The following is a 27,468-nucleotide window of genomic DNA, read 5'->3' on the forward strand; positions in this document are numbered from 1 at the left end:
AATCGAAATTCATTTTGTAAATAGATGTTGCTGTCATGAAACAAACTCACTGGGCATGGGCACCCATCGGATCAAGCCAAATTTAGCTCATATGCGTACAGGCAACCACGCGCGGCTAGGTTTATCGCAACCGGAATGTGAAATCTTCCCTTCCGGTCTTTCGAAAAGCACGTGCACTTCATTATACGGCTGCCGGAAGGTTCCGGTTCCGTTTCATTTTCCTGCAACAAAGCAAAAGAAGAAGCAAAAAAAAAAAGAAAATCGAAACACACGCATCCGCTCGTCTCACCATAACCGCAACGATATGTGGCCCTCGGGCGCATGTGCGCAAGCTAACAATGAGTAACGATAAACGTTTTCGTACCGCCTTCCCTTACCATCGTTCCTCTTTGCCCTGTCAGCCGATTGCTAATATTCTTTCACACGTTGGCGTTTTTCGGCCCGGGTTTCATTCAAAAATTCAACCCAAAATCAACGACGCCACGATCGCTGTGCAAACAATGGGAGGGGGACGTGTATGGGCGAGCGCAAGTGCGCACCATTGCTTAGATAGCTTCGCTGCGTGTACGCGCGCCGGCACTGAGCAAAGCATGGCAAGCAAAGCGGATAGGAAATTGGGCACTGGCACACAAATAACATAATTTGCGAACACAGTGCGAGCGGTACGAGCTAAACATCCTAAGGAACGAAAACGAAAGCAACAACAGCAGCAGCACGCAACAACAACAAAAAGCACATCCTTCATGACGCATGGAAACGCTTTGCAATCGCATCGTTGATTTCACGGTTTTCTTGTATTTTTTTTTCTCCCCCCAGTTTGCTTACCGCGGAGCTGTGGAGAGATGCTGTGTTTTCATGCTGAAAGAAAATGAACCGTTTTTTTCCTGGCCACCAACTCGCGCCAGTGTGCGTGCACATCATGCTACGCAGAGTACGAAGCACCCGACAGGCGTATCTCGTGCGTACGCGTTGGTGCCCCTTGGTTTGTGACGCTGGATGGTTGTTGATTTTTCTTGCATCGCATCTCATCATTTTACTTCTTCTTTTTTTTTCTCCCCCTCTGTTGGGAAATCACAATGGTCCATTCCATTCCAGCGGCGGCGAATTGTGCGTGGAAAGGAAACATTCGGAAGCGTGCCGGTTATGAAACGGATATCTTCTCGTTTCGATTTGCCGAGCCCCGTCCCGGCTCTCCGACCTAATCAGCATGATTCAGGCCACGCACAATGGTTGGCAGTTAGCGACGGGCACGTTCCGCAGATAAATGTCCCCTTTTCCTCCGGCGGCGGGCATCTTCCCCGTTCGCTTGCACGAACACACTGTATCGCGTGGCCTCGATTGCTCACGGATTTGTTGTTTCGTTTGGGCCCTCGCAACGGGGAAAGCAATGCGCGCGCTGGTTGCTGCTTCTCGTTTACTGCTTTCCTCCTGCGCCGTATTACCGGTCCGTTATGCTAATCCAGCCAATAGAACAATCAATCTGATGAATTGCCCTACGGCTCTCGGGCTTGTTAATCATAAATGTATTATGATGGTGGTGCTTTGTTTTGCTGTTTTTTTTTTGCTCTCCTCGCCGTTCGTGCCTGTTTGGCACAGTCATTGCCCGTGGTAGGTTGCGATAAATGGTAAACGTATTTATGGTGCGATTGGTTGAGTATCATTCACTTACGATTGAGTGGTTTGTCGGAAGTTCTGGTTTTGTTTTGCTTTTATTTCTGCCATGGCAAGCATGCTTAGCAATCATTACATTAATCTGTCTTTCAAATAGTGCTGTTTGGGTTTAATATATGTAGATTGGTGCTTATGGTGTACAACTTGATTTGCACAGATTGGAAATTTGTTTAGTTTGATAGATGATCGATGGTTTTTTTTGTATTTTAAATGGTCTTTTAATTGACTGAACGAATTGATGAGCTCATTCTTTGCTACAAGTGGAGCTGAACAATGATGGGTTCTCAATAAAACTGACAAAAAGCATCAGGTATTACTCTTTTGATCCGCATGAGGAAACATTCGATGAAGCTAACGACAATGATGGAGAAGCCCAGTCGTTTGTAGTTTACATATGGGGCAGCCCAGTCGTTTGTAGCTTATGGTGAAAAACAAAACCTCAAGAAACGAACATTCAAGAGAGCTTTTGTCTTTGAAAGAAATTTATTTTAAAAAATACTACACGTAAACATACTACCTAAACCTAAACCATTACTAATAGAACAGCGTCTTATCGCGCAACAAGATTTAAAATGGAGAAGCCTGGTGCTTTGTACCGTGTGCTGTACATATGATGTAGCTTCATTTGATTTATGGCATTTTTTCACCACTGTAAAAGCCCTTACTGTACTTTCTTGCACAGATCGCTTAACTTTAAAGCCACCTACATTCCAAACGACCCTACATCGAGTGGATTCGTGCCGTTGCGTATCCTCTCAGTGCAATAAAAAGTGAGCCAAAATATCCTTCCCCAAATTGATGCTCCCGCTTCGGTTTGAGCAACCTTTATAAAAAAAAAAAACAAAACTCAAGCGCCCCCATTCCGGGAAGGACAAACCCGTCATCTCGACAACCGTCGGCAACCATCAGCCGTAGCAACAAATCATGTCCATTGTTTCACCCGCCCGCGTATCGATTGATCCATAAAAAGAATCGTCCCACCACAGCGCAATGTGCGCGTACGCAACGCATTTGTCTCTCGCGTACGATACAACACAGTCACGGGCTATTTGTCTTTGCCATCAAAGTAACGATGGTAAAGGTATGCACGCTTCCTTTCTTGCTTTTCCCAGCATTCTTTTTGTTTTGTTCGTTTGTTTCACAAAGTCATGTCCTGCCCTTTGACGCAAGGACACGCTCTGGCTGAGCTCCGATTTTGAGCGTGTGTGTGTGTGCACGCTTTTGTCCATGAATCAGTCGCTGTACTTGATTTCGTGACAACGCCAACAAAAAAAAAGGACAGAACGCAACAACGAGCTCGTCTACAACGAACGCAACTGCGTGGCTGAATGGCAATCGCTCCGGAACGGCATGAGTTGCCATGGGTCCGTGACCAGATTGCGTTGTCTTCGGCGAATCATGCACATCCGCACACGCCATCCTTTGCTGTGTGCAATGAATCAAAACAACAAAAAAAAGCTTCATGACTCATACCAGCCCGGCACAGGAAGTGTTTTATCTTCAACTGTCTTCTCCACTGACGCCGCCGTTCGTCCACACCGCACTGCCGAGCCGCTGGGCTGTAATTTTACGAACTTTCCCGTGCCACCGGGCCCGGGAATGCTTCACCGCCACATCGGCCAGCGCACACTGGCGGCTTACAAATTCGGTGCTCGCGCGCTTCACGTTCGCGGGTGCGTGTGTTTGCTCTCGGTGTGAAATATTTATCACCTTCACCGCCACCGGCGGCGGTACAATGTGCTTTCTTCGGCGCTGTTGTTTGCGGGATCACGGGCCCCAGCGCGGGTAACACTAACTCGTTTGCATTCCAAAGAGCAACCACCGTCAGCGTGTAATCCACGTTTCCTCAGCACGCTCGGCTCGGGCTCGGAATTCAAATACAGCACCCTGGAAGCGATTCGTCAAGAAAGGGAAGCGAGGCTAAAAAAAAAGAAAGACATCCCGAAAACACTAACCTACCATCTGACACCTGCAACGGAATACCTAATCCTGCGGTGTACCGTTTGCCCGTAGCGTTTGCTTATCAACAAGGCAAAGCCGTACTGTACCGTGCAGTGTTTGTTGGTGCTGAGCGCCTCCGGTTAACCACGTGCTACGGACGGTACAGCTGAACAATCTCGCACCATCCGAGAGCGCGCTGAGGAGAATTTGTAATATTTACAGCCTTTTCTCCACGGCCACTCGCAAGCTAGTTACGTCCAACAGCGCAAAACCGCGGTCGGATGGAGGATTTATAGTACTCCTTTCGCACTTTATGGTTCTTTGATTATGACGTTATTACTATTGCAGTAAACATGTACCATTTAACAAAAAAAGCTGCTCTTTCCCGCCGGTGCTCTGCCAATCCAACCAGGCGAGAGCTGTTAAATGAACGCATAAATATATTGTGTCCTGTGTGCAATGCGAGCACAGATTGGTTCACACAATTTAAAACTCGATGAGCTCTGCACACCGAACCCGAGCGATAGCAACATTTGTTTGCCGCGGTGTCGTTAATGGAGAGGCTCATCTTTTGGTATCCCCCTACAGAGCGTGGCTTTTTAACATGTTTTTCTACTCAATCAACAGAGAGCGAGGAGAGTAGAAGGAAAGCAAAAGCTTCATCTTACACACTTTGGCAGTGTGTTGCCCAACAGGTGTCATAATCGGATTTTAACCGTGCCCGCGCACAACGGAACAGTAGGATGGGGCCTGTGGCGCTTCTGCATTTCGCGGACACTGCTTGCAAAAATGCGACCCCATTTTTCTTATGCCTCTTCCACTTGTAGCGCCGGGAACGGGGGACGCCCTCCCTCCCATGATGGAGATTAATTTCGATCGTCACGGTGGTTCTTTATTAAAAATTTCATTACACTTACAGAGCAGTCTGCTTCCAGCGCGTAAGCGCTTACGCAGCCCTCGATGGCAAAGTGTGTGAGTTTGTGTGTGTGTCGTGGGTCATATTCTGTGCAGCTACCGAGCAGGTCATCACCGACCGAGCACCGAGAACAGCTCAAGATCGCGCCCCTGCTCGTGGTGAGCGAAGCGCAGAAAGTAAATAAATCGCTCTCCCCTTAATGTGGTTTTCATTTACCACCATTTTCGTGACCTTTCGCGCCAATCAACTTCAAAACTCCCGCACCCGCTGCAAACGAGGACCGGGAAACAAGCTGCAGTGGGGAATGTTTGTGTGTGTGTGCCCCGGGAACGGCGACGAGATTGATGAGTTGATATTTAATTTTGTGGTTGAATTGATTTGATTTGGGATTCCGGTTCGGGGCGTTTGCGTGTTTTTTTTCTTCACACACCCAGCCGTTTTCAGGGAAAGTATGTTTTCAGTGTGAGATGCGATGCGGTTTCTTTTTCTCTTCATTCTCCTCCACCCTCCACCATAAATCACATCCAACATTACCATGGATGGCTTCAGCGCAAACACTTGCAAACCCGGGGCACTAGCGATCATCCGACAGAATGTAATTCAATTAACGAAGGTTAAGCGAAGGAAATTATCACCTGCGGGGCGGCCAGCTAGCCGGAGCAGGATCGGATGTGATGTGACTCGCAAGCATTAACGGACAACCTTTTTTTTTTTTTTGAGGATAAAGATGCAGCACGAGCGAAAAAAAAACTGCGACCATTCGTGCTACGATTTCTCCAGCACAATTACGCCCGGGTGGGCAACTTTCCTTGAAAGGGCGCGTAATTAGTTGGATTTTCCAACCGGCACGCCCCATACACAGAAATGGCCGTTGGCGATTTGGAGTCTTTTTACCTGCGCCATTGATGGAGATAACTATATTAGTAGCGGATGGTGGCGTGTGTCAGGCAGGAAGATAAGTAACGATAAAAATGAAAGGGTTGCTGACGTTGCTGAACACGGCTATAATGAGACACGTTTGTAGTCATTCCATCGGCTCAACGTAATCATGCCAAACGTAACCGGGCAGGTGAAATTGTGCCGAGCAAAGCATTTTGCTGCAGGTTCCGTACAAAAATTGAAATGACAATTTTACCAAAAGTGTAGGAAGTCAAAAAGAGGGCAAATAGTGTGGAAAGAATGCTTAGAAAATCAGTAAAAAATGAACTGGTAGACGGTGCATACTTTTGGGCGCGTAACAAGAATCTTGTTTTTATTAGTACAGCTCTGTCATGCGGAAGCATACTTTTGGGCGTCTTTCGCTTAAAGTTAAACTCCATCAAGCTTCTACAACTAAATAGATAAATCTTTGGTCACATTTGCATAGGAAAGTTCATTAGCATAATAAATTAACAAAAGCATCCTAGCGCCTACAAACTCGTGTCTGCCACACGTCCAGAACACAACTTGCCCACTCATGATTAATACAATTGCCAATAATTTACTTCTCCCTTCGTTCTCCCTTCATAATGCTGCAACTAACAGCTTCAGATTTTCTGCATCTTTTGCAGGGTCGTTTTGTGCCAAAGCCAATCAACCCACTTTTTATGTCCAATGATAACTGATCCATATAATGCCGTACCTCTTGCTCCCTGGCTCACGCAAACTTATGAACACTATTTTGCAAAAAGCGACTAAGTAAGCACATTTTCATTTGATACCGCTTCGCACCGGCACCGAGCACGGTGGTCGTACGCAAATGAAGAGGACACTTCAAGATTGCTCCACGCGCTCGAACGCTCGATCCGAACAGCGAGTGCAGAGTGTGCGCTACTGTGTGCTACGGCGCTTTGTGCACCCCACACGCCCACACTGGCCAGCTGACACAGGCCGCGGGGAAATGCCGAAATTCGTCACACCATTTACAATTGGTTTCATTGCTGCAACGACACGAACACGGACCGCTCGCTCGGTGCGGGCGTTGTTCGTTTCCCGGCATTGTGGACATTTCGAACCGTCCCGATCGCCCGGAAGGGCGGGCCAGCTTTGTTCAGTTTATTGGCAAAATTAAGCAAAATGCAACACCGAATGACACCGAGGCAGAGCGAACGGTTACGACAGTCTGTCCATGGCTCCGTTGTCGAATGGAAAAGGGCCGGCCGGTGAGAATATGGAGAAAGCACGAGCGAACAATGAAGTGGGTAGCATTTACATGCTTGGTTCGTATTTTCCAGCAACGAGGAAGGTGGTGCCTCCTCTCGCCAAACCCAAAATGCTTCCGGTGCAAGCGACTGCTGTGCTGCACACCATGGCTTTCCGAGTTTGGACGCTTTTCCGATCGTCTGACGTCTGATACGCCGGTTTACGGTTACACGGGACGCGCGCTCAGTACGCTGCGATTGTCCCCTAGAGACGACGTGCTGGTGGGGGAGACGATCATAGGACGGTATCATAACCCTGGAACCCTGTGTTCGGCTAGTGTTCGGCGTCATGTCGTACAATAAACATGAATCGTAAAACTCAACTACCGTCGCTTGCCGGGGGTTTTCGGTGCAAAGTTTGTAGTGTAGAGTTGTGCTCGCTCGGCAGTTGGCAGTAGTTGGCTGGTAAACAATCATCGTGTCTGTTTTACAACGCGGTGGAAGGGTGGTTTGAACAAGACCAATGTTGCAAGTACTAACCATGGTTTAAAGCGACGAGCAGGTGGCGTTTGTTTTTTCCTACATTCTTATTACAGTTTTAGCGAATCAAGTTCTCCGTAAGTTAACAAAAAGCCAGCAAAGAACTATTGAGCGATTTAATAGAAAATAATTTAAATAACTTCCAAATTGTATGCAATCCTTTCGCCAAACAACTCAATATTGTTTCCCCACACAACACTCAATCCTCAGCTTTCCTTACTAAGTAACAACACCGAGCGGATAAAATGAACTATCTACGTGCTGCTCAAGCTGCACAACATCCACAACACACGCTCAGCTCAATTGCGTTAGCTCGAGAGACGGCACACGGCATCTCCCAGGCTGCCGGGCGAATTGTTACGCCAAACGAGCAGCGTGCTTGGAAGGCGCATGGAAAAAGACATCATAAAACGCTACCCTCACTTGAACCCGCTCCGACCCACCCTCCCGTCGTGAGAGTTTGGCACGTGTGCATAGTTTCATCTTACCCAAGGATGTGTGCAACGGATAATACCCGGCTGTGCACGAGCACACACACTCAATCCGAACCCGGGCAGCTCTCCAGTGCCGGTCCGGCGATGGATGGTGCTGATGAGAACCCTCCCCCGTGCCGACTCGACATGGCTCCCCGCTTGCGCTCCGGCATGGCTTGGTCGGACTGAATCATTGCTTTCTAATGTTGGGCTGAAATTCGAGCAACCCATCGGCCGTCTCGCCGGACAGCACACCACGCGCTGTTTGAAGTTTGATGCTGTTGCTTTGCTTACGCCGGCCTGTCGGTGCAATTTGATGGGGCTAAAAACTGGTCGCCTTCTTTTTTTTTTTGGGTTGTTGTTTTGTTCTCCCGACATCAGCAGCGAATATCAGAAGAAGACCTTTTGCCGGTGTACAGGGTGGGTAGGGAAGGAATATTCTTTTCGACCGGCTTAAACGAAACATGCCGATTGTAACGCCGGTTTGTTTTTTCTCTCTTGAACCGGATCACCGTACACGGGCGTAATCGATCTTTGGTAAAACGGTATGCAAACGCCATCCGCTCGAACGAGGCTGCAGAGGAAAGACGCCAGCCCTAAATTTGGCCCGATGATGATGATGATGATGATGATGCTGGCCGGGCGGTAATGTAATATTTTAATGCACTTTACATTCGACCTTTCGGCTGAGCTCTGGGGTACATTCCAACACAGGTAACACGATCGAGTCGGCACTTTGCGCTCCCGTCAGTGTATGAAACGTTCCAGACGTCGTCCGGCCGAGTGGAGGAATCGCCGAGTCGCGGGCCGCGCAAAATGGTGACGAGACGCAAACGGAGCAAAGACGACACGCTTTAAAGTGCGCTTTGGAACAAGGAACGCTTCGTTAACATAGGCTAGATAAAAAAAAAACCCACAGCGCAGCTCCAAAGACCAGCAAAAAACCAAAAACAAAAACACAACACTGACTCCTCAAAACCTTATTTACCCGCAGTTCGCAGTTTTCCATCGCTCACCGAGTGACTCCGGGTTGAATGCGTCATTTTTTATTTTTTTGTTGCGCGTGTCAATCCCGCACGCAAACACCCCTTTCACCAGGCCCGTTCAGCGGCAGTTGACGTAAATACGTTGGCGATGGTGTGAAAGGAATGCACAGAATTAAACAAGGCAACTGTGCGATGGTTGCCGTTCACACACACACACCGGGCCACGAGTGCGAGACCGTTCACGCGCACAATACGCATCGTGTTACGCAGACTGACATTTACGCAATGTTGGCAAAGGTGACACGGTGCGAGCGGGTGGTGCGGGAGGGTATGGCTCGGCCTGTTAGCTGGATCTTAAGTGCCGAAGCATCCGAGCGCGAATTTCCATTTCGGTAGTGGATCGATTGGAAAACTCGCACTCGATCTGAAGGGGCGAGGGTAGGGGAGAGGTAGGGGTAGTTATTTGCTATCCGTTGCCCTTCTTAAAGAGATGACGAAATATGCTGCGTGTGTGAGCGTGCGTGTGTGTGTGGTTTTGGCGTGAAATTAATGGATGCAAATGTGTTTCGGGGCTACTGCTTTTTTAAAGTGACCTTTCAATACTCTTCGCTTATGCAATCTATGACAGCGATGGAAAGGAATGTTCTGGAATTAGTTAGTGAGCGTTATGAAATGAATTCAAAAAAGTGGACAATTGTCTATCTTTAGGGTGGGATGATTGTACCCAGTCATCTCCATTTTGCATTAGGAAACGCTTGGAAAGCTACATTGTTTCCTACTACCATTCCTAAATTCTTGCATTTTGTTACACAAAAGTTGGTTATGTACACCGAAGAGAATCCCAAACCTCACTGCCACTCGTCCAGCAAGTCTCTTCCTGCTCCACTAGCGTTCTTTTCATGCTTTCCATTGTTTGCCACCGTACCCAAACCACACGTTAACTAGCGTCGCATGCCGTACACGCGCGCACTTGGGCCAATTGAATTTAATTTGGCAATATTGCGCGCGTCAATTTTAATCATCCCACACTCATCATCAGCCCATCATTATGCGTGTCACCGAGGGCCGGGCACTGCTTGCACTGCACACTGCCGCCCGGCCGGCCGGCGGAACAGCATGACAAAGGTTTCGTTCGAAACTCATAAATCAAACACGCAGTGCAATGACACTCAAATTAAGTTCGCGGTGGAACGAAGGGCGGAACATAATATTGCCCGTACCAGGCGTAGCATCGGAATGGTTGAAAAAAGGACAAAAAAATCCTCTCCCCACAGCCGTGGAGCCATGGCAAAGGAAGTGGAAAACGCGTCCACCAAATGTCGATCAATTTTCATCTTGCTTTAGCGTGCTTTGAGCGGGAGCGTTGAGCGGTGCAAATGAATTTTTGTTGTCCTCTTCTGTCTCTCTGGTGTCTCTGTTGTTTTCGCTTTTTTGTGTGTGTGTGCATGAAATAAATTGAATCGAATTTACCCTACAATGGGCTGCGCGGTGCGGTGTAGAACAAAACGTAGCCATCACAATGACAAAAATATCAACAGCAAACCTGGCAACCGAGCAAGAGCAACGCTGCAAAATGAGCAGAGCAATGCACACACACAAAAACACATTATTTGCGATCAAAAATCGTCCAAATGGAAATGGTTTCCGGCAAACCCGGATAACAGACACAGACACACAGCCACTCACACGCTCACCCACAACGGTGCCTACCGGGAAGCAATTTGCAAACTCAATACAGGGAGAGCTCGATAATAATAATAAAGAAAGAAAAAAACTGGTGAAAACTCTTCAATCCCGACCCCGGGCGGAAAATAAATAAATAAAACAATTTCATCATCATCACCATCATCATCATCGTCCGATCCACCGGGATGCGCTTCTCTTTTATTTACCCTAATTAAATTTTAATAATCACATCATTGCTCCATCGGTCGTTTCGGATGGGACACGGCAGGCGGGAAAGCATTCGAAAAAAGGATGAATAAAATACAGCTTCCCTCTCCTCTGGCACGCCCTATTCCAGTGCAGCTCAATATGGTGCTCCCTCCCCCACTGAACCCGGTTGATCACCACTTTCCCGCTACGCGACGAATGGCACTGATGACGGCGATGATCATAAAACATTGATAGATATTTGCGACCATTAAAAATGCAGCGTCCATCTCACGTCCGGTGAACGCACGCTGGCCATTGCTCGATTCATGGTATTCCCATCCCCGTACCATTTTCCCGCTTTTCCTCGCTGCCCTCGATTGTCGGCGCGTACGACAATCGCAATCGACAAGTCGTTCATGCGTTCACGCTACAGTGGCCGGAGCAAGGGTTTTGAGTGCGAGCGCCGTCTCGTTTCGGGATCAGCGCAGTGGAAACTTCGTCCGTTCGTCCGTGACTGGCTATTTTTCTCCGGCCCAGCACTTTCCGGCGAGTGTACAGAAGTGGAAGCAAAACGTGAAGCAAGCGCAGAGCCCGAAACCATCTACCTCTTTCGCCGAGGCATCGAGACAGCAGAAGACAGCATGACGCCAAACGGCGTCAGGCACTGCGAATGGGGGAATGAAATATTTATTTACCGGAAAACTGGCTGCCGGACGCCGCTGGCAAGCGTACGGGGCGTTGGGAGGGATACGTGGCAGTGTGCCCGAGGGGGAAGGTTTATTTTTATTTGTATTTAAACTCCGATCCCGCACTGGCCTGATCATTGTTGGGCAGGACGCTTTGATAGCGTGGTCAGAACTTTAAGTCCGTCCGACCGATAGGATTTCGATGCAAGGATGAAGATGAGCGTTTGGTTTTTCGTTTGAAAATACGCCGACGATAGTGAAGGAAGGGGTTTGATGGTGGTTTCATGATTGCGTCTCTCGTGTTTATTCCAAATGCCGCTCCTTATAGCATACATCAGTCGACCCTTCATAATTGCAAACTATCATTTACTGGTCGAAAACATGCTCATCTATTTATACACTCTAAATGCCCTGACAGCTTACCATCCCACACATCGCATCACCCGATGCAAACAGACAGCCAAACGTCAGCGGTTTATCTGTTCGCTATCGTAAGCATCATCGCTAATAAATGCACTCGGTAGCTCAGGCGCGCCCGTTTGCGCTCCATCAAAACGGCTCGCCGGGGGCTGCGTGATGGTCCCGCTGGCCGAATGTTTTACGATCCAATAACCATTCCCCTAATCAAATGGTCGATTTCGCACAAACAACTACCTTCGGTGTCCTCCCCGACAGTTTGGGGCGCGCGGTTGCGTACCTTCCTTACAGCGCTGCGAGGTTTAGTTTGTGTGTGTGTTTTTTTTCTTTCCCACTCTCTTTATCGCCTATCAACACATTTACGACGCGGGACGCGTAAACGGATAGGAAGAAAGATGGAAGCACCAGGCGGTTCACGAACGATTTGGATAGATTTTATTGATCACAAATAGCGAAAGATTTCCACTGCCCCGGGTGGGGGTAACCCGTTGCCCCACTGTTTTGGCAGCTCGGTCTTTGTGGCCATAAAAATACGGCTTCCCTCTTTCGTGCCCGGGAGCGAGTTTCGATCAATTTCCGAGGTTCAGTTTTGGCCAGTTTCTGTCAGTCCCGCGCAGTAACATCCGGCCAAACCTCGTTCAAGGGAGAGGCAGGTAGGGGCATCTTCCATTTTATGATGATGCTTTCGGACCCATCGTTCGCCGGAGAGGATTTGTTGATTGCATTTCTTCGAACAGGCGGGCTGGATGACGCCGTTCATTTCCGGTAGCAAGCGCCCGCCCCGGGCCGGAAATAAATACAATAAAACTTTAAGACCTCTTCGCCCGGCCCAGCACGACTGGCCTTCAGCGCATTGACCTTTGGGACGACCTTTTTTGACCGAGGGGGGCAGCTAAGGGATGGGTGGATGCAAAAACATATTTGCATTTGCATATCAGCGCAGCGCGTTGAGTTGGGCAGGCAGAAAGCAAAAGAGATTGGTGCTCTCACACACACATACACACAGATACACAGATACGTCAGATTATGTTAACTTTTCGCTTCCATACCGTTCCCGGCCACATTTTGAGGCACACATATGGTTTGACTGAAATCCAATTACATTCGCGGGAGGGGGCGGCTGGCAAGACATTGCAGCGAGGAAGAGCCATCTTTAGTGTAAGACGCGTCTACAAGATCCATAACAGACACCCGCATCCACACGCATATCGTGCTTAACATGCAGACCATCCGGTGGCTAGCCATAAAACAGCCTGCCTGCCTTAGGTGAATGGTGTCGATGAAGGGAAAAAAATATTAAAATTTGATTACGATCGGAGACGATTTGAAGCGTGCTTGTGTGTGTGTGTGTGCTCCTACCGCCGCCCGAAGCAATGAAACGGAAAATTGAAGTCCGATGCGGAAATGGTGGGTGAAAATTGCCAACAAGCCAGGAAGATTATTTGCTTCTCGCCGGGTAGGTTGGCAGTGCTTACAAGTGACACAACTTAACGGTGGATTTTATGACCACCATCGAAGCGAGGTAGTAGCCCGTGCGAGAACTGCAACCGAGCGATGCACATTCGCTTTGTTTGGCGTGCTCGGCTGGTGAATCTGAAGCGGTTTGCGGCGGGGCAAAACATATTGACCAACTTTATGGCGTTTGCAGGCGGTGGCGTTTCATAAAGATACTTCGGAGATGGTGGTTGAGAAAAATAACGCTCACCAGCCTTGCAGGAAGCTGTGAAGGTTTATTTTTCGACCTATGATGTTTATATGTTAATGGCAGAATTGAAAACTATTGTATGCGGATGGTCTCACATTCACATTTGATAATTGCTCAAAGCATAGTACTACGACTGTAAAATAGTTGTAAAAATGATTTGAACAAAGCTATAATTAACGAATCTGGTTACAACTTTAAAGCGAGTAAGACTGTGCACAATTTTGTTGGCCGAACGACTGCTTAATGCAAATGCTGCAGCAGCAACAAGCACAACATCCCCTGAGTGGAAGCGCAGTCCTAACTTTTACATGCAAAGTAGCAGCATACAAATTGCCATTCTAGCTACGCGGAGGAAAGGAACGGTAATGCACCAGCCCACGCCAACTATGCAGAACAATCCAACATGCAACATGGGTTTGGTTTTGTTTGACCCTGGTGGGATGGGCAACATATCCCCAACCAGCTTGTTGTTTAGATGTATAGAACCATGTCGATTTTATTCAATTGCCGTACATGGTTGGTATGCGGTTAGCAGAGGTTTCCTCGTCCACGAGATGTTGTTGCTCGTTGTAACGAAGCGTTTGTAAATTAATTTTAAAATAACCTTTGTGCGAGTACAAGCAAAGGAAACGTGGTTCGAATTCCAGCAATGCGGTAATCCCTGCGAGCTGAAATATGTGTGTATTTATAATTGAACAAAAAAAAACTCCAAAGCTTTGTGCTCTGTAATACCATGAAATGAGTGAAAAAAGCACTTTCCAGACGTTTCGCAGCATCATGCGAAGGGATCGCAGCCCTCCCTAGACCCACCATGAGAGGCGGATTTTTATTTCACTCTTGCAAATATAGCATGGGAATGATTTAAACCATCCCAGGGACGGTTGCCGAGGTGACGAATTTGGTTGATGAAAATAACTTTAACAAAACGGTTTTTATAAACTTTAGCGGTAGCAACACGACCAACAAAAAAGAAAACAAACCCCCTGGAAACGGTCTTTAAAGGATAACAAGCACAGCGGAGAGTAAAAGTAAAAACGGAAAAAAAGAAAGTACCAAAGAACTCAGCGCACTCTGCAAAAAAAGGGACTTTTTCGGTCGGCTGATGGGAAGGAAAAGGTCCACGAGCAGACAGACAGTGTGACAGTTCGGAAATCCTCGTATAAAAGAAAACCCATTAAAACGCAAATCCCACGTTTCGCGTGGCCCATCAACGGCGATACATCATTTCCCTTGGGAAAATGTACCACCGTTTGTTGTGTTTTTTTTTTGTTTGTTCTTATCTCGAAAAGCGCTTTCCGAAGCATGGTTTAAAATGATGGTTTACGGTTCTTAAAGGCTCCCATGCTTCTTTGTACGTGTGTGTGTTTTTTTATGTTTTAGTTACCGTAACAATTCCACCAACACTTGCCCCTGGCAGCCCACAGTCACGTGACAACCCACCGGCAGGGACGAACAAAACCGTTCGCTTACATGCACCGCGTGACCCATAAAAACGGTCACCAAACGATGGCAGTTATTCAAATTGGCACCGATTGGAATATGCCAAGCGGTATGTTTTATTTACTCCAGTTTTACGACACACGCAGCAACAGCAGCAGCGGTACGGTTTGGGTACGGGGAACGCGCGCTGCCGAGCAACTTTACGCAACTCAACGAGTCGTAAAGTTCCGTCAGTAGCGCCGGGAAGCAGCAGGGAAATTATCCACCGCCCGAGGGATGCGCATTTGTAGCGTGTGCTTAGGCAACGATCGTTAAGAGCATTTACCGTGGATCCGTTCCGTTGACATGAAGCGTTTGATTTATCTAGCAGATCGTTGGGTGTGCCTACGCCGTGCTATCAATCTCTGCATCGTAATTTACACTCGACACACTTTTCGACCGAGCTTCAATCTCCAAAATCGCAAACCAATTCAATCTTATCCTATTACATTTTGTCCCATTTTCTTGCTGCTTCCAGGTCCAGAACAGCATTCGGTTGCCGTTGGCCGGCCTGGCGCCTCCGCGCGTCCTTATGTGTAGTGCCTCGATGGGTGCGGAAGGTTCCGTCACACTTCAGCTCCGGGAAGCGGTACAGGCGCCCGATGCGGCCGGCTCGCTCGACGGAGCGCTCACGATCGGCTACCCGGATCCGGACATGCTAGCCGACATGCTGGGCACATTCCAGGGCGCATCGACCGGTGCGTCCGGCGATCCGGACGCGGGCAGCTTCGAGCTGCTGCAGGACAGCAACGGCAGTCCGGCCGGCGCTACCTTGCGCACGTCGGCGGCCGAGCAGCTCGAGCAGCTGGCTGGCGCTATCCTGACCAAGGCGAACAGTAGTAGTGGTAGCAGTGGCAGCAACGCGACAACTGGTGCGACAACGGTGACGATAAAAACAGAACCGGGTAAGTGTTGGAGAAAATTAAAACAGAGATAATGCACGGAATGATGGGGGTGGATGTTACTGTCCGTATTATATACGTTTAGAGTGACGTTTCCCAATAATTTCACAACAAATGGGGACAGCACGCTAAAGTCGGACATTTCATATTATTAATTAGCTTGTGACTTAGAGGCATTTTGTAAAATTTCTTCAACCAAGTATTAAAATAGCGTCTTTGCATATCGATCCGGATACTCTTAAGCATTGCCGCTGTAAATAACAGGATGATCTCGCGTGAAGCTAATGTATTCCTCTAAAATGCCTAATGAAATGGACACGCAGCTTGCCAATAGTAATGGGTAAAATTGGCAATAATCCGGAGTCGACTACGATCCGACTCCGGAGGGTAGGTCCGCCCAGCATTAACCAGAGTCGTTCTGAATCGTCCGGAATTGCCCGGAGTCGTCCGATGTCGTTCGAAATCACGCGCAAAGTGATAGACAAAAAAAACACAACGAAATGAAATGAATCATCACAAGCACAATCTGCTGGGCGGCTCCTGTTGACTCCGACCGACTTTGATTCCAATCGACACCAGATGACTCGGACTCCAAACAACTCCAGGCGACACTAGACGACTCTGGACGATTCTTGACGACTCCGGATGACTCCGAACGAAACGGCGCGACTTCCAACGAATCTGGACGACTCCGACTTCCGGCGGAATTAATGGTTCGGATTTCGCCGAAGTCGGGATCGGACTAGTAATAGCCGGAGTCGGATCGGAGTCGTGGGTGCACTCCAAAGAACACTTCACTACTTGCCAATATGGGCCAGTGCGGGGCTGATGTTGGTTAAGTATGGTTGTTGGTCATTATTGTAATTCAATTAACTGTATTGATACTGTAGGTGCGTATTAAATTATCTTTGTTTACTTGGGCTATAATTATAATAATACAAGTTATGAACATTCATAGTATGTTTTCACTTGGTTTTCAAAGAGTGTTTTAAAGCCTAAGTTTGAACATCCTAATCGTTATGCGAAGACGGTATTCCGGATCACCCTTGACATAGCACACCCAAAAGATGGCCAAGCAAAACCAGGCATTTGTTTCTTAAACGTGCTTGGTTTAATCCGGTAATTTCAATTCAACTCGCTCAGAAATCTGACCCAGCGTTACGTACACTTCAACAGTTTTGCTTCTTTTTTGTCATTAAATCTAAATATTCAACCCAGCAATCAATAAATGTACCATGCATTCGCTTGCAGCGTCTGGAAAACTCTACAAGTCCCACTCACTAAACGTGTTTCATCCACAGACAATAATCCCATCCTCAGCTACACCGAGGTACAACCTGTTGGTGCTGTTGTTTTATGAAACTAATCTCTTTGATAAACCCTCCAAACCATCAACTTTCAACGATGGGTAAATCGAAACCCGAATGGTAATGAACAATGAAAATCAGTGACACTGCACTACGCTGCAACTGGTTCTGAAGTATCGGTAGCTTGTTCGATGGATTAAATTATTTAGGCAAAGCTTTTTACTTGTTCGCGCGAACCAACTGCTCCGTTCGTTACTTTTTGTGGTATTAAACGGAAGAGAACCAAACGTATCACCCAAACAACTAGTCGATATGGGGGTTCCCTGTAGTTTGTTTTATGAAAATTGAGATTTTTCTCCTGAATTGATTCATGTACAATTGCCCTGTTGTTGCCAAAACCATACCAATAGGATGGCGCATGTATTGAACATGTTTTTTTTATGCAAACTTTGAAACATGAAACATGTTCTACTCCTATTATTAGAAGGTTTCAATTCGTGCTAGATTAACTGCACAAAAACCATGCTCATTAGTTTGCACAGCTTCCAGGCCACCCTTCAAACGCTCACAATCGTATTGCATCGCTAGAAACGCGGGGAAAAAGGGCAACGCATGAGTACGCCCGATGGCGTACACTGCACATCGTCATGGGGTTCTTTGTGATGTACGTTTTTCCCTCGCAAGCCTTCGCCCCATCCACCACATCGCTGCATTGAATGTTTATGCACTCGCCGGGCTCATGTTTCATGATTATTCAATATCCTATCGCCGTGCCCGTTCCGGGAGAGATTTTTCCCGCACTCATGCGAAATTCATACAAAAAGACTGTCTCGTTTTTTTGCGTTTTCATTGCTCAGTGGTTTTTTCTCTCTCTCTCTATTTCTCTCTCTCTCTCTCTCGCTCTCTCCCTCTCTCTTTTGCCTTATCTCGTCCTGCACTGTTTTGTAAAATTATCGATAAAAAATTGATCAAACCCGGCTCCGCACACTGTCCGCTACGGGCATCGCTTTCTAGCAAACACAGTGAAGGACAGATGGGTGGGGCAGAGGGCAGCACAGGGGCGCATACCGCCCCAGTACGGTACACACCAGCACATAAATTTATTGAAATAACTCTGCATATCTCCGTCACGGGTCAAAGGGAAAGGGGAAGAATGAACAACAGCAAAAAAACACTCATACACGCTCACACACAGACACACAGCTTCCATTCCGTACCTAAACGCTTCGAACCTGTTATACTCCGAGCAACATTTCGCTAACGGTCCTTATCAACGGACCAAAAGGATGAGTATCTATGTGTGTGTGTGTGACTATGTGCACCATTGAGTGCCGTACGGATAGGCAACCGTGCACCACCCACCATGTACCAGCAGTGCATAAACTTTTCAGCTAGGTTTTATGGTTTTAAAGCATATTTATGTGCATGCACATGAGCTTTGATATCGGACTCCCGCCGGACGGTATGCTTTCTTGTGTCTGGCCGTTCTCCCGCCCGGGGATGGTCTCGGGGATGGTAACCGGTGCCGTATACAATGCGCCCCCTTTACTCCTCTTCACTGCCACTCTCTCGTGCCCGTGAAACCGTAGCAAAACGGACAAATTCCAGCCTGTTTGTTGGAGGTTTATTTTTTGCGTTACGTTGGGTTGCTACGTCGTTGCCTATCGTGCACATGTGCACACGGCTCTGCCCCGCATACAGTCCACATTCTGCACCGTATCGAACCGATGGTAAAGTAAACTTTGGCTACACGTACCACCGCCCGCACGAGCTGGACACACTGTAATTGTGCTAACCAACAATAGATATGTGTCTGTGGTCGGTTGTAACAGGCGCATGCACACTCCCGAATACAGTGTGTGTGTGTGTGTGTGTGTGTGGTGTGTGTGTGTGTGTGTTGGGAAACGTAGCCGGTGCCCCCCGAGGAGATAAATCAGCTCCCCTAAAAACCCACCCTGCAAAGGGGGTAATTTTCTAGGCAAGAGCTTAATTGAGTTTCAATTTATGGTGTCAGTTGTTATACAATCGAGTAATTTTTTTTAATTAATTTTTTGTTCAAGTGTGTGTGTGTGTGTGTGTGTGTGTGTGTGTGTGTGTATTTTTGTAACTTTAAATGCACTTAGCACTTTATTTACAATCGATTTATTTTTACCTACACATATTAGTTATCTTTCTCAAGTGTCACTTCACCATTGTCCTGCACTGTAAACGTTCGCTTGGGTTCAGTTAAAATGTATCCCGCTTTGCTCCCGCATACACCGCATGCACATGTGCAGCGGCCGTTGAAGTACGAATGTGAAATGGTTTCCGGATCCCGGTACCCGGTACGGCCCCCTTCCCTTCCCTGCTCCCTTTTCCCCGCATTCCATCATCGCTCGTAACACACCGCACCGGTGTTTCGGCCCGGCCGATTTCCGGCCGCTGAGCCGCTTTAAAGCAACCTCATGCATATTTACATGCAATGTGTGTACTATTTGCATTTTATATTTATCTATCTAGTTTTGCGAAATTATAAAAGCAAGCCTTGCGGCTGTTCGACCGTCTGTTCGTGTGGCTTTGGGTGGCGGAAAAGGGGTAAGCAGGCGGTATTCCGATGCTGGCCAGCATGCCATCGTCGCATCCGAGCATAGGCCTAGGATTTAATGATTATCATTGCATTCATTTTCCCACCATTTGCTCGGTCGCAAGGTCGCCCTGATCTGGCCCGAGAGCCCCCGCCTTACTTGAATGTTGTCATCCTGGCTGGTCTCGATCGGGCGGAAGATAATAACCCTTCGGGTTGCAGACCACCTACCTATGGTTGTGGGAAAATGGACAAGAAATTAATGACACAGATTTCCTCCCGCTGCACACGCGGGTGCAGTGGAGGACCATTCTCCCCCACACCCTCGAAAAGGTCATTGGTTGAACGGAGGAACTGTGGAGTGATGGTGGCAACGGGCGGGTTGCAGGAAAGAGGGAAACGGCATGGGATGATACGTGAGCAAGCGCATTTGCATCGCTGCATGCTGCACACTCGGTGCAAACACACGTGGTCAACGGATGGCTCTCGATGGTCCGGGATGCAAACCAATGCCGCCCTCCTACCACCCGCTCAACCACTCAACCACTTCCAGTTCTTCCGCTTTAATGAACATGAAATGTTAAATGTCACGGTGATTGACGTTTGGGACCGGTTCATTAGCGCTGCGGGACCTTTTGCTGCAGGATTTATGCTCATAAATATAAATAGTGAACGCGCTCGGAGCGTATTTGCTTCCCGGTATGTGTGCATGTGTGTGTGTGAGTGTGTATGCATGCAATGGACACATTGACTAGCGCTGGCTTCATAATCAACGCTTTGGGTCACTGCCGGAGCTGCTCAACCAGATTCTATGGAGCTCATGTGAAAAGCCCTCCGGGGCTGTGAAAAACACACACACATGGGCAGGATTGGCCTTTGGACGGTGATGGGCGAGAGGCGATCTGCCTGTGACGGAATTTAATTATTGACTTTTTATCTAACAAAGCATACGCTGACGGTTGATTTGCTAGAACTCGGGTGATTGGGGTTTGTGTGGTAAAGTTTTAATTATTTTACATGACATAACCTCATACTCATTACAGTGTTTAATTTGTTTTGGCAAAAGCTAATACATGAAAAGCCAGTTGAATTTCTGCTTAAACATCCGCAGCCGTATGGTAATGTGTCAGTTAGACAGCATACTTTTGCACGGGCACATTGTCTGTGAACGCTATTGTGTTAATCTCACTTTGACATGTAAATTGCATATATTCAGGCGAATTTGTCAACGTTGGTAAGAGCTTGTATGAAATCCCTATACAATGCTTTCAGCACACACGGTATTGTTGACCTCTTTTTGATGTAGATTACTCTTCTACTACCCACGCTTGGAACACTAAATCCCTAAAATTTATTGTGAAATCTCCTTTGGCAACAGTTTATTTCAAGTCATATAACCCATACATAGACACTACCATTCATACAAAAATCCATTCGTTTGGCAGGGTTTTGATGTAAATGCTCGTATAAAACAATACTGCACACTTGCCTCACCAATTGTGCCCGGCATATTGTAATACCTTGGTTGTACTGTTTCGCTGTACATCATACCGAAGTTTTCTTGCCTCGCCAACATAGTCGACACGCTAGCATACCGTACTGTTCCAGCGCATGGTAAAAACTTGTTTAGAAGTCGCCAAGCATTCCTTAAACCTGCTGGATACGCTGCTCGTATGTCCTACCCTAACGAAAATATCACTTTACGCGCTTACCGCTTCCCATTTGTACGTGGATCACGTCTCCCGCGCAGCGCAAGCAACCGTACCGTCATGTGGCACTATAAACGTAACCTAGTGCAACCAACGATGCAGAACAAAATAGTATCCTTTTTCGCACTTTTAACACACACCCACACTCACTCACTCGCCAAAAAATCGATTGTGTGTGTCCCATTTTGTGTCTTTTATCTCGAGCTAGCAGCGAGTGTGCGGTGGGACGAAAGTGGGATAGAAAACTATGCGCCAGAGCGTGGCATACACAAAAGTCTTAGCCAAGGATCTGCGCAGAGCCCCTTTGCTCCAGCCATCCAATCAGCACAATGGGTAAAATCGTTCTCTCTGCCCGGTGCTGCCACCTACCTGATTCTATCATCGCAGATGGTTTTGTTAACCCGGGGAACCCTTACCGAGCGCACTGGCAAAAACGGCGACAGAGAATGCGAAAAAAAAGCACCGAAAGTCGCTACGGTACGGTACGGTACCGTCAGTCGGGGTGAAAAAGCAACAGCAACAACAACAACAAGAACAACAGCGAGCAAAAACGGCATACATTCGGGCGGGTTTGAATACTGCCATTTTTAACGATAAATAAATACACGTCAACACAGGGTTGTGCACGGTGAATGCGCCATCCTCCATCAAACACCCTCCCCCAGCAGGTTGCCTTCTCCCGTAGGGCGAGATGCTTTGCTATTGCTATTCGAATTTCTCTCGTTGAGCCGGTAGAGATCCCGGTCAGAGCTGGGTGGGGATGTGCCGTGGAACGGTGTAGAAAGAGGAAAAAAAAAGAAACATGAACTATCGGTCAGACTAGCAGCATCAATATAAATAACGGAAAAACGGAGCCAATTCAGTTAAACTAACGAGTGGAAAAGCTTCAAAGCAGAAGGGCTTAGAGTCTGGCAGAAAGGCGAGCTTCTAACCCCGCGCTGCCATTGTTTGCGAGTGGGAGTTTTTCGCAATTGCAACCGTGCGCAAAATGGTGTGCGATCGGCAGCGTGAATCGTTGGTAGGATTGTAGTGGTAGAGAAAAGTAAAGGCACCAGATACGACCAAGCTTGTACATTTCTGTGTTCTGCTTTAAGTTTTGGTTTTATTTCAAAAGAAACTTAAAATTCTTTCCCAAGCAAAATTGTTTAAAATTGTAAAGAACATTTGGGAGATGATAGCTTAGTCGCAGTCATAATAATGCAAAATAAAATAAAATTATATTACATTAAGTGGGCAACAAACTACAGGACATTTTTGGACTTTGACTTCATTAAATGATGGAACAGGCAAAATCAAGTGTTATAAAATGGAGATAATATTTTATTTTATAAAGCTTCTTCATAGAAATATAATTATCCGCCTAAAGGTATGCAAACATCTTTACAAATGGACTTTTTTAGTATAATATGATCACTTCTTTTTGCCTGGTTATATGGTTGTTTGCAATTGCGATGTTGCTCCTAGATCGCACGGTCTATTTTTCCTCATACACCAAACATCACAATTACTGTCCTTTTGCCATCACCGACTCTAATTAAATCGTGTTGCAAATGGCAAAACAATTTGCTAAGGTCGAAACCGAAAAGAGACCCCTACCGATCGGCTCGCACCCTACTGAAGGGTTGAAAGGGCTGATCCGGCTGTAATCTTTGTCGGTGTGTATTCAATGGGAAAGTTGCAATATGCCATCCCCGCCCCCTACATTCTTGCTCCCATCCCGTGTTGCTTTCATTTGCTTCATTAATTACCGGAAAGCTTTCAACTGGTGTGCTAGCCATGGACGTTCCACTCGCACTCTCCACGCATCCCACTATCTTTACTGACCGAAATTAATTTGGATTATCGACCACACACACACACACAAACACACAGATACATACATTTGCAATGCAATCGTATGCCACACGAACACACAAATGGGACAAATCATGCCAACTCGATCGCAGCGCTCGATGCATCCTTATTGCATTCCGTTCAATTATCCCTAATCCGGATAAATTCCTTCGCAACTACGAGCATCTCAAGCACACCGACATCAAAGTGGTGGTGTTTTTTTTTCAGTTTTCGATACTTTTTACTCTATCTCTGTCCCTCTTCCTCTGGTAAACTCGATGTCCTTTATTCGTTCCGACCTAGCAAGTGGTAGGAGGTTCTTTCGAACAGCGTTCGCCCTTCGATTGGCTCACTAGTTGATTTTTTTTTATTCGCTAAATCCTTCCAACTACGAGCAACGCAAACGAGAGCTAATCCGACAGACGCAATCTAAATCCTTACCCAAGCTTCCAGTGCTTAAAGCGGAGTGTGTCACACCAGGGCGACTGTGAGGTAGTCCGAATCGAACGAAGAAGGATTAGGAAATCTCATTTCGATAGTAACTCCATTGCAAAGCAAGTCTTCCGGTGTACGGCTCCCTTTTCCTGCGCCGTTTGATGCTGCTTGTTTGCGCCTCAAAGCGTATCGAAAAGTCAACCTGATATTGATCGGATTTCTTTCTATCGTTTCCCATTTCCCTCTTCCCTCTCGCTGTGGTACTTCCAGGGGCGAAATCAACCGCGGAAAAAACGAGCACAACCACCAACCTGCACCCGACTAGCCTCACGCCCACCAGTAGCATCGGCAGCAACAACCTGTCTCCCTCGTCGACGGCCATCTTACACCACGGCACCACGATGGTGACCGTGAAAAGCTCGCCCGGAGGAAGCGGCGGTACCATTGCGACCGCCGCCAGCCCAACCAGCCTCATCCTTACGACGGTCGGTCGGGCCGAGACGGCGTCGGGCGGTTTCGGTGGAAGCAGCGGCAGCGCATCGTCGTCACCGTCGGCGGCTGCCTCCCCCGTTTCGCTGAGCGGACTGGCGAAGAAACCGCGACCCAAGACGGTATCACCGACCCGGCACGGACCGCAACAGTGTCAGGTAAGTGTGGCGGGTAACAACGAACCTGAACCGAAACAGCAGTCTCTTTACTGATTTATTTGAAACGGATTTCTGTTGTGCAGTAATGAAATGACTTACGATCAATATTTTTCAACATATTTTTAACCCCTGCTAAACGATACATAAAACATCTTCAAACAATGCATATGTTTTAAACAATCGTCCTATACGCGGGGATTGTTCAGTGAGCAACGGTTTGATCCTCTACTTCCACAAAGCCCCTCTGATGGCAAACAATCGAATCAAATAACTTCTAATGAAATGCATAAATGCTATTTCCTCGCCGGCGCAATGTGCCCGCAAAAGCTAAATGTTGCTAGCAAAAGTGTACCCGGCGCCCTGGCCAAAAGCCCTGTTCAACATCGAGCAAATCCTTTGCCAGCACTCACATCGAAGCGCACTCCTCTCTACGTGAGCGCACGTGTATGCATCGCCGGTGATTGCAGTGCGCCACCGCTGGCACACAAGAAAACAGAACCCATCGGATGCCTTAATTTCGGTTCCAGCGAGCGAACGCTATTTATTTAATTTTCTCCTACGTGCCATCGAGAAAAGCGGATCGGAACGTAAACGGCTTTCGTTGGTGCGGATTGCTGAACAGCGAATGTACGGAAGGAGCGGCAGCCGGATGGAGGGGAAAGAATCTTTTTCACTTGCAGCTCGAGCGTAAATCCTGCTTTTGGGTCGTGACGCTTTTGCTATGATGAGCGAGTCGTGCACACACAGAATGGCGCTCATTTAGAAAAGCGTTTCTATTTAACCGTTTCGTATGCTGAAGTGGGGTATGCACGACGATTGATGTATGCTGTGTACGGTAAGGCAAGTAACGCGAGTGAAGCAACCACAGCGGAAACCTTATTAATAGCATAAAAGGGACAAAAGTGACACATTAACAGGCGAATTGCATACATTTGGGCGTATAATTTGCTTTCTTTGAAGCGTCCATTGCTGTGATCGTTCTAGTTGGTGAAATAATTCAAATAAGAAAACTACTATTTACTCATATGTCATCTTTTTCTTTAATTTGCATGTATCTAGAAAGCCTTCAAGAAACAATCCCACTAAACAGCCTGAAATGAAACCATCGAAAAAAAAACGCACCAACCAAAATGCTAAGGACCAAACTCAAGACGCTTCGATACTTCCCCCAAACTGCACCGCAAATCGGAAAACCCGGAAACGAGCCGGGTTTCCGTTTCACATGCCGTGTCGTTAATTTTTCTTCCGCCTTTGCGTCCCGTTCGCGGCAGACGATTGAGCAGCGCAAAGGGGTGCTGCGAGGCATTCGCGGTTTCGCTAAAGAAGAGAAGAGCAAGCTTCCCCACCCCCCCACCTCCCCTTTCTCATGTTAGCCTAGCAGCGAAAGTGCTCGGTTGAATATGAAAATCGTTTAAGAAAAGGAACCAAAGTTCTTTGCAAATATTTTCCCTCAACCCTCGGCGCTCGGTGTAACGGTTTTGCTGGCGGGAGATCGCCGTGTATGTATTTGTATGTTTGTGCCATTACGCTGATGGCAGCAAGGAAATGGAGCGAAATTTCACTTTAGCCGCTTTCCTCCGAGCTCGACTGTCTGCAAATGAACGCTTCCGAGTGTGGTTTATGCTCCAGATGCCATGTGTAGCGCTCACCCAATACCGCTCGCTATGATCGAGTTCACCCAACACTCACCCTACCTGGGCACTGCCGGGATTCGATCAAGGAAAAGGGGCGGGTAGGAATGGAAGAAAACGCATGACATTTCCGTAATGGAGACGCTCAGCGCGGTGGTTGTCCTGATTTTATTTGGCTCTCGTATCCGGCGGTACGATCTTTAGCAGCTCGCCTACGACCCTCAAGCCAAGTAGATGGTGAGGGTAGTACCGGGCGTAGCAAATCCATCTTAGCCGGAAAAATGATAGCGACGATAGACGAGAACTTCAAAGCAACGTATTTTCTTTTCCGGTGCGTTTGAGCGTTTGCGGGGCGATACTGTTTTTTTATATTTCATTTATTTTTTGCTTCACCTCTCCGGTCTTCCAACGAGCGGGAGGGCGAGCGACGACGCACAAGGACGGCTATTTGCGCTAGGGCATGATAACGATATCCATCTTGTTTTCACTGTCCGCCTGCACACACACACACACCCTTCGCCCGGTAACGACTTGCCGTGCTCGACGCGGTCTGGCAGGCACCGACCGGTAAACATTCAACAGATCAAAAAGATGTTCATTAAAAAGATGGTGCAGTAAACACGTTCTTTCTCGGAAGGGGGATCCTCGCCCTAGCAAGACTAGCGAGGAAGGAAAAACCGGCGATGGATGGGGCGGCTATCAAGCAAGCTATCAAGGGATGCCCACGCCCAGCATGCCATTAAATTGAGCTGGAATTTCAAAACAAAATTTCAATAATGCAAACGATTCTAATTGCATACATCGCAGGCACGGGGCCGGGCAGGTTGCAGAAGATTAGCCGAGATTTGTTTTCATGCTGCTGTTTCAATTGTTTCCTTCATGCGTGTGTGTGTGTGTGTGTGTGTGTGTGTGTGTGTGTGTGTGTGTGTGGTGTGTGTGTGTGTGTGTGTGTGTGTGTGTGTGTGTGTGAATGTGTTTGTTTGTATGTTGGGAGGCTATTAGTAGAAAAGAGCATCCGAGCCAATTCCTCAACAGTAATTACAGTGAAAGCTTTTAGGCGATAAGATTAAGTGAAATGTAGATCCAGCTTTTACAAGAATGTTGCTGCCCTACCATCCGCACGTTAACCTTGCATGGTACGGCGCTAGTTGATATTCGTTATCCAATTCGTTATCTTAAGTTGTGACGAGCAGGAGAGATGGGAAAACAATTTTCAGTCCCTTGTTTCCTTCTCTATACCTTTTCTCAATTTGCAAACCTATTTCCGAGCGTTTTTTTACTGCTTCCCCCTTTTTTTCTACAGCCCGACACCAACCCTTTTGATTAACATTTTTGGCCCCTTTTATTTTGGAAACGGTTCATGGAATCGCATGGCCTGCGCCGTGTGTTTGGTCCTAGGGCCACGCTTCAAGGTTAAATCAAAACGAATTTTCCTCCATTAATCAACTCGGTTGGGTATGGCGAGAAAATGAAGTTGGCCCGCCCGTGAGCAGCATCACTCCGGAAGCGCTTGCAGCCAATCGGGGAATCTTTTTAGCTTGTTGTTTCTTTTCCTTTTTTTTAAAGAAAACTTCATTGTTGTTATCGGTAGGTCTAGAACACTAAAGAAAGGGTTTAAAAATATAAAAGCAA

The 27,468-nt window shown here is 47.3% G+C and overlaps 1 protein-coding gene across 5 annotated transcripts in view; it reads left to right on the top strand.

The window, feature by feature from the left end:
* Nucleotides 1-27,468, top strand: part of LOC121588341 (mucin-19) — a 149,134-nt gene that overhangs the window by 89,509 nt on the left and 32,157 nt on the right. For all 5 annotated transcript variants that reach the window (XM_041906141.1, XM_041906145.1, XM_041906143.1 and 2 more), the window contains 2 exons: nt 15,288-15,714; nt 23,829-24,205. In XM_041906141.1, coding sequence (XP_041762075.1) covers nt 15,288-15,714; nt 23,829-24,205 — 804 coding nt within the window. The remainder of the gene's footprint in view (nt 1-15,287; nt 15,715-23,828; nt 24,206-27,468) is intronic.

Source organism: Anopheles merus, chromosome 2R, assembly GCF_017562075.2.
Source record: "Anopheles merus strain MAF chromosome 2R, AmerM5.1, whole genome shotgun sequence".
NCBI classification, from domain to species: Eukaryota; Metazoa; Arthropoda; class Insecta; order Diptera; family Culicidae; genus Anopheles; species Anopheles merus.